The sequence below is a fragment of the Mobula hypostoma genome, chromosome 3 (genome assembly GCF_963921235.1).
Source record: "Mobula hypostoma chromosome 3, sMobHyp1.1, whole genome shotgun sequence".
NCBI lineage: Eukaryota > Metazoa > Chordata > Chondrichthyes > Myliobatiformes > Myliobatidae > Mobula > Mobula hypostoma.
The window spans coordinates 61,973,155-61,991,830 of NC_086099.1; the positions used below are offsets into that span (position 1 = coordinate 61,973,155).

Below are 18,676 nucleotides of genomic sequence, written 5' to 3' on the forward strand. Positions count from 1 at the left end.
TGGGGGGGGGGGTCCAAGGAGATGTACAAGGCAAATAGTGTTTTTGAAAGCAGAGAATATGATGTGTGCCTGGAATGCATTGTCAGAGGTGGTGGTGGAAGCAGTTAGGATGGAGGTGTCTTGGATAGGGACATGAACGTGCAGGGAAAGGAGGGATATTGAGCACGTGCTGGCAAAAGTGATTAGTGACTTCATTAGTTCGGCACAACTCTGTAGGCTGATGGACCTCTTCTTGTGCTGTGCTATCCTATGTTCCACATTCTACATACTTTCTCGATTCCCCTAATACATCCTTGGCACAGCATGTATTTATTAATTCTTCATATATGTTAAAAAACTTGTTCATTTTCGCTATTTTAAAAATATGTATTCTCCAACCTCTTTTCTATGAATTTCATAACTATTTATCTTTAAGCCCCTTATTAAGTTTTGATGAAGGTATGCTCCCACAGCTTTCACTGACCCTTTACAGATGCTGATGTTAATGATACATGATTTATTTCAGCAAATTGTAGAAATTCTCAGCATGAATAATTTACTCCATGCCCCAAGCGGGACCAGGAAGGTGGCTGAAGTCCAAAACAGAAACAGAAAGTTGCATCTTTCAAATTGAAATATTAACTGTTAGGCAGAATCAAGTCATACACCAAGAAAAGTATGAATAAATATTTCACTCTGCAAATGTGTGCAAAACTGTTCATACCCAGGCAATCAATTTACAATTCAATCACACAACTAAGCAGAAACATGTTCTATATGGTTGAACTTCTTTACCAACATTTTGCTATCCAAGATCAGAATTTCACTTCAATAAAATTTAGTATAATTACAACATGAAATTGTAGATGCTGGAAATGTGAAACAGAAACTGGAAAAACTTGGATAGGAAGAATCTGCAATGAAGAACAGGTTTAACTTGCAGCCATTTTTCTGTCCCCTTATCTGCTCTAACAGTCCAGTAAGTCAGGGTCCCTGGCTTACTGACTGTCAAAATAAAATTTTAAAAATCAGTAGATTAGGGACAATTTACAAAAATAGACATTGAAAATATCCAAGCTATTAATTGATCATATAGGCTTACAACAAGGGAAGGAAAAGGAGTGGGAGAACTATAGTGATAGGGGATTCAATTGTAAGGGGAATAGATAGGCATTTCTGCGGCTGCAAACGAGACTCCAGGAGGGTATGTTGGTGCAAGGGCCAAGGATGTCTCCGAGTGGCTGCAGGACATTCTGGAGTGGGAGGGTGAACAGCCAGTGGTCGTGGTTCACATAGGTACCAACGATATAGGTAAAAAACGTGATGAGGTCCTACAAGGTGAATTTAGGAAGTTAGGAGATAAACTAAAAAGTAGGACCACAAAAGTAGTAATCTGTGGATTACTACCAGTGCCATGTGCTAGCCAGAGTAGACATAAGAGGATATATCAGATGAATACATGGCTTGGAAAATGGCACAATGGGGAGGGATTCAAATTTCTGGGGCATTGGGACCAGTTCTGGAGGAGGTGGGACCAGTACAAACAGGACGGTCTGCACCTGGGCTGGACTGGAACCAATGTCCTAGGGGGAGCGTTTGCTACTGTTGTTCAGGAGCATTTAAACTCATGTGGCAGGGGGATGGGAACAAGTGCAGAGAGACAGAGGGGTGTAAAATGAGGGTAGAAGCAAAAAATAGTAAGGTGAAAAGTAAAAGTGGCAGGCAGGCAAATCCAGGGCAAAAATCAAAAAGGGCCACTTTTCAACATAATTGTATAAGGGCTAAGCGTTTTGTAAAAACAAGCCTGAAGGTTTTGTGTGTCAATGCAAGGAGCATTCATAACAAGGTGGATGAATTGAATATGAAGATAGTTATTAATGAATATGATATAGTTGGGATCACAGAGACATGGCTCCAGGGTGACCAAGGATGGGAGCTCAACATTCAGGGATATTCAATATTCAAGAGGGATAGACATGAAAGAAAAGGAGTTGGGGTAGCATTGCCGGTTAGAGAGGAGATTAACGCAATAGAAAGGAAGGCCATTAGCCGGGAAGATGTGGAATCGATATGGGTAGAGCTGCATAACACTAAGGGGCAGAAAACGCTGGTGGGAGTTGTGTACAGGCCACCTAACAGTAGTAGTGAGGTTTGGGGATGGTATTAAACAGGAAATTAGAAATGCTTGCAATAAAGGAACAGCAGTTAAAACGGGTGACTTCAATCTACATATAGATTGGGTGAACCATATTGGTAAGGGTGCTGAGGAAGAGGACTTCTTGAAATGTATGTGGGATGGTTTTCTGAACCAATATGTCGAGGAACCAACTAGAGAGCAGGCCATTCTAGACTGGATATTGAGCAATGAGGAAGAGTTAGTTAGCAATCTTGTCGTGCAAGGCCCCTTGGGTAAGAGTGATCATAATATGGTGGAATTCATCATTAAGGTGGAGAGTGACATAGTTAATTCAGAAACAAAGGTTCTGAACTTAAAGAAGGGTAACTATGGAGGTATGAGACATGAATTAGCTAAGATAGACTGGCAAATGATACTTAAAGGGTTGACGGTGGATATGCAATGGCAAGCATTTAAAGATCGCATGGATGAACTATCACAATTGTTCATCCCAGTTTGGCAAAAGAATAAACCAGGGAAGGTAGTGCACCCGTGGCTGACAAGGGAAATTAGGGATAGTATCAATTCCAAACAAGAAACATACAAGTTAGCCAGAAAAAGCGGCTCACCTGAGGACTGGGAGAAATTCAGAGTCCAGCAGAGGAGGACAAAGGGCTTAATTAGGAAAGGGAAAAAAGATTATGAGAGAAAGCTGGCAGGGAACATAAAAACTGACTGTAAAAGCTTTTATAGATATGTGAAAAGAAAAAGATTGGTTAAGACAAATGTAGGTCCCCTACAGACAGAAACAGGTGAATTGATTATGGGGAGCAAGGACATGGCAGACCAATTGAATAATTACTTTGGTTCTGTCTTCACTAAGGAGGACATAAATAATCTTCCGGAAATAGTAAGGGACAGAGGGTCCAGTGAGATGGAGGAACTGAGGGGAATACATGTTAGTAGGGAAGTGGTGTTAGGTAAATTGAAGGGATTAAAGGCAGATAAATCCCCAGGGCCAGATGGTCTGCATCCCAGAGTGCTTAAGGAAGTAGCCCAAGAAATAGTGGATGCATTCGTGATAATTTTTCAAAACTCTTTAGATTCTGGACTAGTTCCTGAGGATTGGAGGGTGGCTAATGTAACCCCACTTTTTAAAAAAGGAGGGGGAGAGAAACCAGGGAATTATATACTAGTTAGCCTGACATCGGTGGTGGGGAAAATGCAAGAGTCAGTTATTAAAGATGTGATAACAGCACATTTGGAAAGTGGTGAAATCATTGGACAAAGTCAGCATGGATTTGTGAAAGGAAAATCATGTCTGACGAATCTCATAGAATTTTTTGAGGATGTAACTAGTAGAGTTGATAGGGGAGAACCAGTGGATATGGGAAATTTGGATTTTCAAAAGGCTTTTGACAAGGTCCCACACAGGAGATGAGTGTGCAAACTTAAAGCACACGGTATTGGAGGTATGGTATTGATGTGGATAGAGAATTAGTTGGCAGACAGGAAGCAAAGAGTGGGAATAAACGGGACCTTTTCAGAATGGCAGGCAGTGACTAGTGGGGTACTGCAAAGCTCAGTGCTGGGACCCCAGTTGTTTGCAATATATATTAGTGACTTAGACGAGGGAATTAAATGCAGCATCTCCAAGTTTGTGGATGACACGAAGCTGGGCAGCAGTGTTAGCTGTGAGGAGGATGCTAAGAGGATGCAGGGTGACTTGGATAGGTTAGGTGAGTGGGCAAATTCATGGCAGATGCAATTTAATGTGGATAAATGTGAGGTTATCCACTTTGGTGGCAAGAACAGGAAAAGAGATTATTATCTGAATGGTGGCCGATTAGGAAAAGGGGAGGTGCAACGAGACCTGGGTGTCATTATACACCAGTCATTGAAAGTGGGCATGCAGGTACAGCAGGCGGTGAAAAAGGCGAATGGTATGCTGGCATTCATAGCAAGAGGATTCGAATACAGGAGCAGGGAGGTTCTACTGCAGTTGTACAAGGCCTTGGTGAGACCACATCTGGAGTATTGTGAGCAGTTTTGGTCTCCTAATCTGAGGAAAGACATTCTTGCCATAGAGGGAGTACAAAGAAGGTTCACCAGATTGATTCCTGGGATGGCAGGACTTTCATATGATGAAAGACTGGATCGACACGGCTTATACTCGCTGGAATTTAGAAGATTGTGGGGGGGGGGATCTTATTGAAACGTATAAAATTCTAAAGGGATTGGACAGGCTAGATGTAGGAAGATTGTTCCCGATATTGGGGAAGTCCAGAACGAGGGGTCACAGTTTAAGGATAAAGGGGAAGCCTTTTAGGACTGAGATGAGGAAAAACTTCTTCACACAGAGAGTGGTGAATCTGTGGAATTCTCTGCCACAGGAAACAGTTGAGGCCAATTCATTGGGTATATTTAAGAGGGAGTTAGATATGGCCCTTGTGACTAAAGGGATCAGGGGGTATGGAGAGAAGGCAGGTACAGGGTTCTGAGTTGGATGATCAGCCATAATCATACTGAATGGCAGTGCAGGCTCGAAGGGTCGAATGGCCTACTCCTGCACCTATTTTCTATGTTTCTATGTAACAAGGTTCTATGAACAAGGAGAACTCATTTTGTACTACAGAATCATTGGTACTTTTATTTCTAAAATATACTAATTTGATAAATTTGGCTTAATATACACAAGTAACACATCTGAACAAAGGCTACTAAATGCAGCCTTTCTAGTTGAGGCTATTGAGTAAATATGAAAGTTAAAGTTTAGGATAGAGTAATGCAACGCTTTATATTTCATTCATTTTCATGAACATCATCTTACCTTCACGTTTCCAATATTCTGAAGCTGTTGGTAGTCTCTGGAGCCTGGTTCAGAAGTAATGTAACCCAAAAATATAACAGGTTGTGAGATATCCTTCAGTATATTAGAAACATACTCTGCCTGCAACTTCCTGTCTAAATCATCCCTGATGAAAGCAAATTGAAGAAACTTAATACAAAAACAACTGTGTTGTTAAAAAGTGAACCTTTATAAACAGAATATTTATAAACATAATATTCTCCACTCTATTCAGTTTCCTTATCCTCATTTTCCAGTGCGTCTTGGCCTCATATCTCCAAAGTATTCTCCATCCATACAATATTCTGAAATCTCTGCACTCCTCCCTTTCTGGCTTTCAGTGTATCTAGTGATACACAGTATGAACCAGATCAGCAACAGAAATAATATCAGGAAAGATTGTTTCAGACAATAATAAACAGAGTATAAAACTTTTAAAAATGAATATGCAGCAATGCATTGAAAGACCAGCAAAATTATAAATAAGGAAAACACTTAAATTATTAACTGAGAGTTAATTTCATAGATAAATTGATAAATTGAGACTTACTGATCATTGCCAAAGTGAGCAACAACCAAATCGACAAGGTTCCCTGCCATGTTGACTGTCATTGAAATGGCAGGAGCAACCTCTCCTTCTGGGGATGGAAGGCAGTGGTGCTTGGACTGGATGATAGGGTATCTTGACAAAACCATTGTTCTAAACATCAGAAATGAATTAGATTTCAGTGACTACCACAAAATTAATCAATATGTCTATAATTTGAATTTATTCCATATTATGAAACTGTTCAGTTTCTTACAATTTTAAACCATAAATGAAGGAAACTTATAAATACACATATAGTCGAAGAGCTGCTGAAAACACAATTATTTTTATAATAAGTTAAATTAACCTCTTACTAAAATCCTTTGTTCAAGGATACATGGACAAGGGAGAACAGCAAGCAAATTTTAAATAAACATAGAAATCAGCAGATGCTCAAAACCTGCAAAGTCCTGGAAACTCAACAGATCAGGTAACACTTGTGGAGATGCTGTTTCTCTTTCCACAAATGCTGCATGATCTGCTGTATGTTTCCAGTATTGTCTGTTTTTGTTTCTAGAAAATGTTAAAGATGAGAGATGCTAATTTCTGTGACAAAAAAAATTAGTGGGTTCTGTAATACTTGAACTGTTTCACTCCACACTTGCAGTAAACATTCCTGTGTGATATCTCCATCCTCCCAACCACCCTCATCCCAGGCTGTGAAAAAGCTAAATAAAACAGCATTACAACAGCAGCAATAAGGTGTCCTAAGAAGAAAAAAAAAGTAGAGGACAATAGGTCAAGCTAGTTAAGATGTAATATTAATAATCTCATTATTCAAACCACTTAACTGAGAAGAATTTCCCTCCAGTTAAGTGTAGGCTCTTGGAACCTCTACTGCACCACCAAACTGTCCGTGGGGTTCACTAGAGTAGCACAGACTTCCTCAAAATTTCCAGCTCTTTCACTGGGAAATCTGTCTGATGAATCTGTGCCAGATCAAATCTGGTGCAAGTACGGTGGTTCTATTGAAATCAATATGAGGAAGCTGCTGCAATGCGAATAAGTAGACTTTCAACTTAATTTAGTTTAAATTTGTTTAATTTAAACCTGTCTTATTATTCCAAAAGAATTTTGAATGTTTGTGAAAGCCAAGAGGGTGGCTGGTAGGGAATAGAGAGTGCTGATCTTGTAATCATGTTATAATAAAATAGCTGAACTTCATCCATGTCCTTCTTTATATTTCTTTTAAACTTTATTTATCATTCGAGACAATGTAGGCATACAACTCAGAACCAGCCCTTTGGCCCTAATGGTCCAGGCTAACAAAGATGCCCATCCAAGCTAGTCCTATTTGCCTACATTTAGCCCATATCCCTTTAAACATTCCTATTTGGATCTGGAGTACTTTGTGCTGCTGTGTAGACCTTTTTGGCTACTTACAGAGTTCACGGCTGTTATTATCGCAGCTGCATATATTCCACCACAAGCTGATACTGACTTGGCTCTCAAGGAACTGTGTAAGACCATTAGCACCCTGGAGAATGTTCGCCCAGAGACTGCCTTCATCGTCGCCGGAGACTTTAATAGAGCTTTGCTATCTAAAGTGTCTCTGGTTGAGCACACGGGGAGATAGCATACTCAACCACTGCTACTCTCCTTTCCACAATGCTTACAAAGCGCACCTCCGTCCACCATTTAGAAAGTTGGATCACTCCTCCATCTTGCTTCTGGCCATGCACAGGCAGAAGCTGAAACAAGAGGCGGCCATAGTTAAAACCGTTCACTGTTGGTCCAACTAATCGGTCTCCGTGCTACAGGACTGGTTTGATGACATCAATTGGAACGTCCTTCATGACAAGGATCACTCCAATTTCACGGAAGGGGTCACAAGCTTCATCCAGAAGTGCATCGAGGATGTTGTCCCCCAAAAATCAGTCAGGGTCTATCCAAACCAGAAACCCTAGATCAGCAACTTTGTGTATGCAGCACTTACTGCTCAAGATAGAGCTTACGTTGCCGGTAAATAACAGGAACTCAAGAGCATCTATGATCTACATAAAGTCATCAAGGCAGCGAAACAACAATACAGGGATGAGACTCTCCACCGACAACACACACAGCTTATGGCAAGGTCTACACACCATCATAGACCTCAAAGCTCAGTGCAGTGGTGCTGCCAACATCACTGCCTCTCTCCCAGATGAGTTAAACCTTCTTTACGCTTGGTTCGATGTCGCCAACACGAGTCCCTGAGGAGAGCCGTTGAAGTGACCTACACCTTGGTCATCTCTGAGGCTGAAGTACGCAGGTGTTTCCAATGAGTGGACAGCCGTAAGGCTGCGAGACCAGACGGCATCACGGGGCGGGTACTCAGGATGTGCGTAGCACAACTGGCAGGTGTGTTTACTGACATTTTTAATCTCTCCCTCTCCCAGTGTACAGTGCCCTCCTGCTTCAAAACATCCACTATTGTTCTTGTACCTAAAAAGACCTTGGTAACATGTCTGAATGACGGGTGTCCTGTCGCACTCACCTCAATAATAAGCAAATGCTTTGAGAGGCTGGTCAAGGACTACATCTGCAGCTTGCTACCACCTACACTGGACCCCCTACAATTCACCTACCAACGCAACCGATTGACAGATGACACAATAGCCACAGCTCTACACACCATCTTTACATATCTGGAGAAGAAGGATGCTTATGTGAGAACACTGTTCTTGGACTAGAATTCAGCATTCAACACCATAACTTCCTCCAGGCTTGACAAGAAGCTCAGAGACCTCGGCCTTGACCCTGTCTTGTGCAGCTGGATCCTGGACTTCCTGTCAGATTGCTGGCAGGTGGTAAGTGTGGACTCCCTCACTTCTGCCCCTCTGACCCTCAACACAGGTGCCCCTCAGGGCTGTGTCCTCAGCCCTCTCCTTTACTCTCTCTATACCCATGACTGTGTCACCACCCACAGCTCCAATCTGCTCATTAGACTTGCTGACAACACTACATTGATTGGCCTCATCTCAAATAATAATAATAAAAAGCCGAGTGAAGAAGTCATCACTCTGACACAGTGGTGTCAAGAAAACAACCTCTCCCTCAATGTCGCAAAAACAAAGGAGCTGGTTGTGGACTACAGGAGGAACGGAGACAGGCTAATCCCTATTGACATCAATGGATCTGGGGTTGAGAGGGTGACAACTTTAAGTTCCTTGGCATACACATCTCTGAGGATCTCACATGGTGTGTACATACTGGCTTTGTGGTGAAAAAAAAACACAACAGCGCCTCTTTCACCTCAGATGGTTGAAGAAGTTTGGGATGAGTTCCCAAATCCTCAAGACTTTCTACATGGGCACAATTGAGAGCGTCCTGACTGAATGCATCACTGCCTGGTATGAGAACTGGACCACATAATCATTTAATTGGTTAAGCACAAGATAATAAATTAAAACAAAACGAGGAAGAGGTGTGGAGAGATCTTATATGAATTTTTTGCATCTATATTTACTTTGGAGATGGACACAGAGCCTATAGAAGTGAGGCAAAATGGCATCAACTTCTTGGACCCTATACAGATTATAGAGGAGCAGGTATTTGCTTTCTTGAGGCCAATCAGGGTGGTCAAACCCCCAGGGCATGTCAAGGTGATCCCTCCGACTCTAGGGGAGGCAAATGCAGAAATTGCCGAGGTCCTAGCAGAGATCTTCAAATCATCCTCAGCAGCAGGTGAGGACAGCCAATGTTGTTCTGCTGTTTTTAGAAGAGCTCTAAAAATAAACCAGGAAATTATATGGCAGTGAGCCTGACTTCAGTAGTGGGAAAGTTATTGGAAGGTATTCTAATGGACCAGATATCTGAGTATTTGGATAGACATGGACTGATTAAGGATACTCAGCATGGCTTTGTGCATAGTGGGTCCTGTCTGACCAATTTTGTAGAGTTTTTTTGAGGAAGTTATCTGGAAAATGGACGAAGAAGGCAAGGCAGTGGATGTTGTCTACATGGACATTTGACAAAGTACCGCATGGGAGGCTAGTCAAGGAGGTTCAGTTGCTCGACATTTAAGATGAGGTAATAAATTGCATTAGATATTGGCTTTGTGGGAGAAGGCAGCAAGTGGTAGTAAATGGTTGCCTCCCTGACTGGAGGCCTGTGACTAGTGGAGTGCCGCAGGGATTGATGCTGGGTCCATTGTTATTTATCATCTATATCAACGATCTGGATGACAATGTGGGTAACTGAATCAGCGAGAAAGAATATCATGGCTTGCAGTAGGATCTGGACCAATTGGAAAAATGGGCTAAAAAAAAAAAATAGCAGAAGGAATTTAACGCAGACAAGAGCAAGGAGTTGTTGGTTGGACTAACCAGGGTGAATCTTATATAGTGAGCAGTATAGAGCACTGAGGAGTGCGGTAGAACAAAGGGATCTGGGAATACAGGTCCATAATTAATTGAAAAATGCATCACAGGTAAATAGACTTGTGGCACATTGGCATTCATAAGTCAAAGTATTGAGTACAGGAGATGGGATGTTTTGTTGAAGTTGTATAAGATGTCAATGAGGCTTAATTTGGAGTATTGTGTGCAGTTTTGCTAAGATCCTGAAGTGAAAGATGTAAATTTACAAGAATGTTGCCTGTCTGGAGGATCTGAGTGATAAGGAAAGAATTAATAGATTATTCCTTGGAATATAGAGACTGAGATAAGATTTGATAGACATATACAAAATTATGAGGGGTATAGATAAGGTAAATGCAAGCAGGCTTTTTCCACTGAGGTTAGGTGGAACTATAAAGGTCACAAGTTAAGGATGAAAGGTGAAAAGTTTAAGGGGAACATGAGGGAAAAGTTCTTCACTCAGAGGGTCGTGAGAGTTTGGAACGAGCTGCCAGCACAAGTGGTGCATGAGAGCTCAATTTCAATGTTTACGAGAAGTTTGGAATAGGTACACGGATGGTAGGGGTATAGTGCGGTGCAGATTGATGGGAGTAGCTGATTAAATGGTTCAGCATGGACTGAATGGGCCAAAGGGCCTGTTTCTGTGCTGCGCTTTTCTATGACCCTATGAGGTGTAAATCAGTGGTTTACAATGTGGGCCACATGGCCCCCAGTGGCTATACCGGATATCGTAGAGACCACAAGTGAAAACAAGAAACTGAGGCCACATGAGTTTCTGAATGGGCCATGATAAGTTTACTGTTTTAATTAAATATTAATAAAATATATAAATAAAAATGAATATATGTAATTTAATTGGAACCCTGAATGAAATGACTGGGAAAATATGCTAGATGAAACAAATAAGGCAACAAAGCAGCTCAGTGTGGGGTGGGGGGGGGTGTTATCTCTGCACCTGCTTAACCACGCAGAAATCATCATTCACACCCACTGAGCACCAGCCCGCTCCACATCCAACCCCAAAATCACTGATTATAGAGCGAGCAGGCGGGCGTGACTACAGGATTCCCTGCAGCGTGCTCCACCAGGTAGTAATTATGATTACTTGGTCAGAGATAATTACATGTTACTAGGAACCAGCAACATCTAATTCCAACCGAAAGACTGTCAGAAGGAGATTAATAAGGAAAGCCTGGCATGGCCAAATTGTACAAATCCAATTAAAATTATTATGAGTATGTCGAACAAATTGAAGATTAGGTGGGGCTGCCTGCAGCGTAGCCCGATTAGTGAACATGTAGCAGCAGGCTGGTTCAGTTTACCTTCCACTGACCCGTGTTGCAGGGAATCCTGTAGTCACGCCCGCCTGCTCACTCTATAATCAGTGATTTTGGGGTTGGATGTGGAGCGGGCTGGTGTTCAGTGTGACCACAAAGGCTGCAGTTACTGCAGTGGGGTCATCTGCCAGAAACAGCTAAACTGCAGAGAGACATGTAGTCTACCACTGCATCACTCTCTTCCGCTGCAACTTCCATCAAATCCCTGATACTCATCATATTTTGAAAGGAAGTTCAATGCTTTTCTTGGTGATTATGCTACTTAGAACTTGCATATATAATAGCATTTTAAAAATATTTATAACATGTATCTAAGAACTTTATAAAAGCTAGTTTTATTTTTACATGTATGTTCATTACTGATACTTTTTCATGTGAAATTATATATACTTGTTATAATTCTTTGACATTTACTAATTTTCTATAGAGCCTACTCACACGACTCTATAGCTGTTACTGTTTATATTTGATATAATATAATCTGCTGAAACCATCAAGCACATAGTAGCAGGGTGCAAGATGCAGGCAGGGACAACATACACAAGTTGCAGGAATCATGTACAGGAACATCTGTGGATTGGACACGCCCAAGTCAAAATAGGAAACCCCCAAGACAGTAGTGAAGAATGACAAAACTAAGATCCTGTGGGGCTTCCAAATACAGACTGATAAGCAGGTACTGGCCAACCAACCAGACGAGGTAACAATCGGACCAATAACAGAAGAAAGCAATAATAATAGATGTGGCAATCCAGAATGACAGTGACATCAGGGAGAAAGAATATGAGAAGCTGGAGAAATACCAGGGCTAGAAAGAGCTGATAGAAAGAATATGGAAGGTTAAAGCCAGAGTAATACCAATGGTGATAAGAGCACTTGGAGCTGTGACTCCTGGACTGGGTGAATGGTGCCAATAAATCTCAGGAATAACGTCTGAGGTCTTGGTCCAGAACAGCGCACTACTTGGAGGAGCAAGGGTACTGCGCCAAACCTTGAAACTCCCAGGCCTCTGGTAGAGAACACGTGTTTGAGGGAAAATACACATATACACACACCCATAAGGGGCGATAAATACAAACATATACATACATATAAAAAATATATTTTTGGTGGACTGCAATCAGCGCAAGAGGTCATTCATTAGGGACGTAGCATGAGATTTAATAAATGAGCTTGGGTGCTTTCTGGCTCTTTTTTGGTGGGCTGAAATCAGCAAGGAGCCAATAAAAAGAAAGAAAGTGTTAAGTGGAGCAGCCATTATGTGGGTAGGGCAGTGTTAGAGTGGTCCAGCTTTGGCTCAACAAGCTTGGGCAAGCACAGGAGAGGAAGTTTCTAGTAAGCTTTTTTTCTCTCTGTTAGTACATAGCTAGTGCACTGAGAATGGGTCCAGAGGCAGTGGTATTTTCTTTGGGTGGGATGTGGAAACTCTGGGAGACCTCTGATGACTACATAGGAGGAAGGGGCAGGTAGTGTTGAGGATGCAGGCTGTCTGCAGAAGGACTTAGATTGAGGGAATGGACAAGGAAGTGGTAGATGGAATATAGTGTAGGGAAGTGCATGGTCATGCACTTTGGCAGAAGGAATAAAGGCATACACCATTTTCTAAATGGGGGAGAACATTCAAAAATCAGAGGTGCAAAAGGACGTGGGAATCCTAACGCAGCATTCCCTAGAGGTTAACTTGCAGGTTGAGTAAATGGTAAGGAAGGCAAATGCAATGTTAGCGTTCATTTCAAGAGGAAAGAAAGGATGTAATGCTGAGGCTTTATTGGTCAGACCTCACTTATTGTGAGTATTGTGTGTAGTTTTGGGCCCCTAATTTAAAAAGAGATGTGCTGGTGTTGGAGAGGGTCCAGAGGTGGTACATGAGAATGATCCCAGAAATGAAAGGGTTAACAAATGAACACTCACAACACGCTGGAGGAACTCAGCAGGTCAGGCAGCATCCGTGGAAAAGATTGGTCGACGTTTCGGGCCGGAACCCTTCGTCAGGACTGTAGAGGGAAGACCACACAACACGCTGGAGGAACTCAGCAGGTCAGGCAGCATCCGTGGAAAAGATTGGTCGACGTTTCGGGCCGGAACCCTTCGTCAGGACTGTAGAGGGAAGGGGCAGGGGCCTTCCCTCTACAGTCCTGACGAAGAGTTCCGGTCCGAAACGTCGACCAATCTTTTCCACAGATGCTGCCTGACCTGCTGAGTTCCTCCAGCGTGTTGTGAGTGTTACTTTGACCCCAGCATCTGCAGATTATTTTGGGTTAACAAATGAAGAGTGTTTGATGGGTCTCTGCCTGTACTCAGTGGAGTTTAGAAGACTGAAGGTGAATATAATTGAAATCTATTGAATATTGGAATGCCTAGACGGAGAGGATGTTTCATAAAGTGGGGGAGTCTAGGACCAGAGGGCACAGCTTCAGACGCCCATTTAGAACTGAGATAAAGAAAATTTTCTTTCGGCAGAGGGTGGTGAATCCCCACAGGACAAAAAGGATTCTGCTGTGCCTAATTTGTATGACTACACTTTCACTTGCAAGTACATGGCCATGTAAGCTGATCAAGTATTTTGAGACAGGAAATAAGGGCACGAAAGATGGTACTGGATTACTTCAAAACACAATATAATAATAAGATAGAGAAAGGTTTGGCACATGGCCAAATAGATAAAGCGTCGGTCTAGTGATCTGAAGGTCGCTAGTTTGAGCCTCAGCTGTGACAGCGTGTTGTGTCCTTGAGCACTTAACCACACATTGCTCTGCGACAACACCGGTGCCAAGCTGTATCGGCCCTAGTGCCCTTCCCTTGGACAACATCAGTAGCGTGGAGAGGGGAGACTTGCAGCATGGGCAACTGCCGGTCTTCCATACAACCTTGCCCAGGCCTGCGCCCTGGAAACCTTTCAAGGCGCAAATCTATGGTCTCACGAGATTAATGGATGCCTATAAACAAGACAAAGGTTTACATGCATCCTATGAGATGACAGATTTAATTGCAAAAGTCATCACACCACATAATATAGTTGAATCTTTGATTCTGCCAACACTTACAAAATGCTGGAGGAACTCAACAGGCCAGGCAGCATCTATAGAAAAAAAGTACAGTTGACATTTTGGGCCCAGACACTTCGGCAGGACTGGAGAAAAAAAAAGATGAGTAGATTTAAAAGGTGGGTGAAGGGGAGAGAGAAACACAAGGTGATATGTGAAACCTGGAGAGGGAGAGATGAAGTAAAAAAACTGGGAAGTTGGTGAAAGAGATACAGGGTGGAGAAGGGAGAGCTTGATAGGTGAGACTCATTGATGCTGCCTGCAGTTCCTGTTGTAATTTCTACTGTTATATATCAGAGCACATATGAAACCATTCAAACCATCCCCTTGAGCATCTCATCAGTACTGATGAAACCTCGGACAATGTGGAAAAACCACTAGCTGCACAACAGTGAGGTAAGAGGTTTGCCCCGCAAATGAATAAAAACACAAAGCATGATCATGAAGCCCTTCTGATGGCATATGGTCAGTTTTTGAATGATGATCAGGCCATTCTGACATATTTTAACTGTCAGATATATTTGAAAACCTGAATTTATTAAATAAACAGTCACAAGGAAAAGAAAACTGCAATTTCATATCATGCAAAGAAACTATTACCTCTTTCCCTGGAAAACCCAAAACTTTCAACAGCAATTTCAGACTTCACATGTTTACGCATTTCCTTCACTGGCCACTTTTAATATAGAATTGCAAGATGACAATTTGATTGTATATCTTGATCATTTGAAACAACTGCACACTAATAAGAAATTTCAGTTCAGACCTACTGCAGGTGCATATTCCAGACCGGGTGGTGGATCCATTTGGAGTGAATGTGAGAAACCTTGTCAGCACATCAACAAGTGTGTAGATAGAGTGACATCTCAAAAACAAATAAAAGTTTTCCCCAGTCAGAAACCATGAATGAACAGAGAAGTTCACCTCCTGCTCAAAGCCAGCGATTCAGCCTTCAAGTCTGGAGACCGGGAGGCTGACAGCTCAGCCAGGGCCAACCTGAGGAGGGGAATCTCTCAGGCTAAACACATATACAAACAGAGAATCCAGCAGCATTTCAACTCCTCGGACCCCCGGCGCATGTGGCATGGCATACAGATCATTACAGACTTCAGACCACTTAGTACTGTGCCCCCTTCCAGCTCTGCTTCCCTCCCTGATGAGCTCAATTACTTCTACGCTCGCTTTGACTGAGAGAACAAGGAGGTCACCCTCAAAGCGGATCTCCCACCTGGTGAACTGCCTCTCTCACTTTCCACCTCTGATGTTTGCGCCACCCTGAGCGGGGTGAATGTACAGAAGGCAGCTGGTCCAGATGGAATACCTGGCCGTGTGCTCAGAGTCTGTGCAGGGCAGTTGGCCGGGGTCTTCATGGACATTTTTAATCTGTCCCTGGCCCAGGCAGTTGTCCCCACAAGCTTCAAGATCGCCACCATCATGCCAGTGCCAAAGCATTCCACTGCCATGGACCTGAATGACTTCCGTCCAGTTGCACTCAGCCCCATCACTGCAAAGTGGTTTGAGAGACTGGTTCTATCACATCCGAAATCCTGTCTGCCCACTACACTGGACCCCAATCAATTTGCCTATTGCACCAAAAGGTCAACAGAGGACACCATCTCCACGGCACTTCACTCTGCCCCAATCCACCTGGACAGCCCCAATTCTTACATCAGAATGTTATTCATTGACTTTAGTTCGGCATTCAATACTGTGATTCCCTCCAAGCTAATCGCCAAACGTCGCCAGCTTGGTATCAGCTCATCCCTCTGCAATTGGACCTTGGACTTTCTGACTAACAGACCCCAATCAGTTAAGTTAGACAACCTCTCTTCCTCCACTCTCACCCTGAACACCGGCGTGCCTCAAGGCAGTGTACTGAGCCCTCTTCTGTACTCCCTTTTCACCTATGACTGCATTCCTGTACATGGTTCTATCTCCATAATCAAGTTTGCAGACGACACCACGGTAGCTGGCCTGATCAGAGGGGATGATGAGACGGCCTACAGGGACAAGGTCCAGCACCTGACCGCGTGGTGTGCCGACAACAACCTGGCCCTTAACACCCAGAAGACCAAAAGACCAAGGAGATCATTGTGGACTTCAGGCATGCTAGGAGCCACACTCACGTCCCCATCTACATCAACGGAACTGTAGTGGAGCGTGTATCAAGCTTCAAATTCCTTGGTCTCCACATTTCCGAGGATCTCTCCTGGTCCCTGAACTCCTCCATCCTGATCAAAAAGGCGTAACAGCACCTTTATTTCCTGCGGAGCATCAAGAAAGCTCACCTCTGTCCCAGGATACTGATGGACTTTTACTGCTGTACCATTGAGAGCATACTCACCAACTGCATCTCAGTGTGGTATGGCAATTGTCCCGTATCGGGCCGCAAAGCACTCCAGCGTGTGGTGTAAACTGCCCAGCGGATTATCGGCACCCAATTGCCCACCATTGAGAACATCTACCATAAACGCTGCCAGGGCAGGGCGAAAAGCATTATCAAGGATGCATCTCACCCTAACCATGGACTTTTTACTCTCCTCAAATCCGGTAAGCGCTACAGGAGCCTCTGCTCCCGTACCAGCAGGCACAGGAAGAGCTTCTTTTCTGAGGCTGTGACCCTGCTGAACCTCACATCACAGCGCTAAGCAGTATTGCATCCATATTATACTCTCTCAGTACTTTTATATTTGTGTGCTGTAGCACTTACCTTTTATTCACAGTTATTTTGTAAATAACACTATTCTTTGCATTTCTGGTCAGATGCTAAATGCATTTCATTGGTTTTGTATCTGTACTCGGCACAATGAATCTAATCTACTACAAGAATGTCTTTTTGAACTGCTCAAGCAAAATTGAAACACGGCAAGCAAAATTTCTGGATAACTAGTGATATTCAAGATAAGTTTCCACAGCTCTGGGGGAAAGCAAAGTTGTTTTTAATTGGATTTGCCACTTCTTATCTAATTGAATGTGGTTTCAGTCAAGTTCTTCACCTGCTATCAAAAGTTCATAACCACCTTGATGTGAAAAGAGGTGATCTTCGATAACCTTTAACCAAGTTGCAACCAGATATTCAAAGACTCAATAGTTTGTATCAGTGGCAAGGATCTCACTAAATATTGAAAGTCACAGTAATAAGCACTTTTTCATTGCTGGTTGGAAGAATATTATATATATTATAAATGTAGTATCCTATTCAGAGCTTTGAATTTTTTTTTCATTTACACCTGTAATATTATATTTAACATATAATACCTATACTGTAATCCATTAAAAGATAAATATTGACTGTATATTCAAATAATTAGTACAGTTAACCAAAAAACTTTAGCAACTAACAGAGACTATGAAGGGTGGGGGCCACAGAAGTAAATGAATGTCACAAGGGGGCAACAGACAGAAAAAGGTTGAGAACTACTGATGAAAATGATTGTCAAAGACTTACCCCCAGGTGTGATCTTTTGTGCTTGGACCAAAATCCGTGTAAAATCCCAACTTCTCTCCCAGCCACATGGTGAGATCGTTATTTCCAAGGAAAGGTTTAGAGCCATCACTTTCCAATATGGTAATTAAGTCAGCACCTATCGTTGATAACAGGGTGCTGAGTTAAGAAGGGTTATAGTTAACAGAGGAGATTATTAGGTAATGGGTGGTAATACATGCCCAAATCATCCTGGAAGTATAACCTGCAGCATAATTTCAAGTGCATGAATCAGTTTTACAAATACCGACATAAAACGTAGCCAATGTGATGCCTGTATCATACATAGCTGACACCATTTAAAAAGCAGCTTGTTAAAGATGATCTAAACATTGGCATGAAGCAAAAAATGCAAGAAACACTTAAACCATGAGACATAGGAGAAGAATTAGGCCATTCAGCCCATCAAGTCTGCTCCGCCATTCCATCATGAATGATCCCGGATCCCACTGAACCCCATACACCTGCCTTCTCGCCATATCCTTTGATGCCCTGACCAATCAGGGAACTAACAATTTTCGCATTAAATATGCCCACGGTCTTGGCCTCCACAGCTGTCTGTGGCACTTAGCAGGTCAGGCAGGAGCTGTGGAGAGAGCCCGAGGCTGATTAAGAAATTTATATACTGTAATGAAAAGCGCTGGAGCAGGGTCATGGAGAACAGAGGGAAATCTGTGAAAGGGTAGAGGGCAGGACTGACTGAGTGACACGTGCTGCAGGCCAGTAAAGATCAGTGGATATTTCTGGGAGAGGTGTGTACAGGAAATGAATGAACTCTGAAATTACTAGATTAAAAGAAAATGCTAACAGTACAAAATTGGATAGCTGATTACTTGAAATTGCTAACTCCGAGAGCCTAATCAGAAAATGAGGTGATGTTCTTCAAGTGTACAATGGAACAGTATTAAAGATAAATATGAGGCTGCAAGGCGATGGCAA

The 18,676-nt window shown here is 42.7% G+C and overlaps 1 protein-coding gene across 3 annotated transcripts in view; it reads right to left on the minus strand.

Annotated features, from left to right (window-relative positions):
- LOC134344037 (PGAP2-interacting protein-like) overlaps nucleotides 1–18,676 on the minus strand; it is an 83,131-nt gene that overhangs the window by 16,215 nt on the left and 48,240 nt on the right. For all 3 annotated transcript variants that reach the window (XM_063043158.1, XM_063043160.1, XM_063043159.1), the window contains 3 exons: nucleotides 17,702–17,837; nucleotides 5,494–5,643; nucleotides 4,926–5,070 (listed from right to left, as the gene is read on the minus strand). In XM_063043158.1, the coding sequence (XP_062899228.1) occupies nucleotides 4,926–5,070; nucleotides 5,494–5,643; nucleotides 17,702–17,837 (431 nt within the window). The remainder of the gene's footprint in view (nucleotides 1–4,925; nucleotides 5,071–5,493; nucleotides 5,644–17,701; nucleotides 17,838–18,676) is intronic.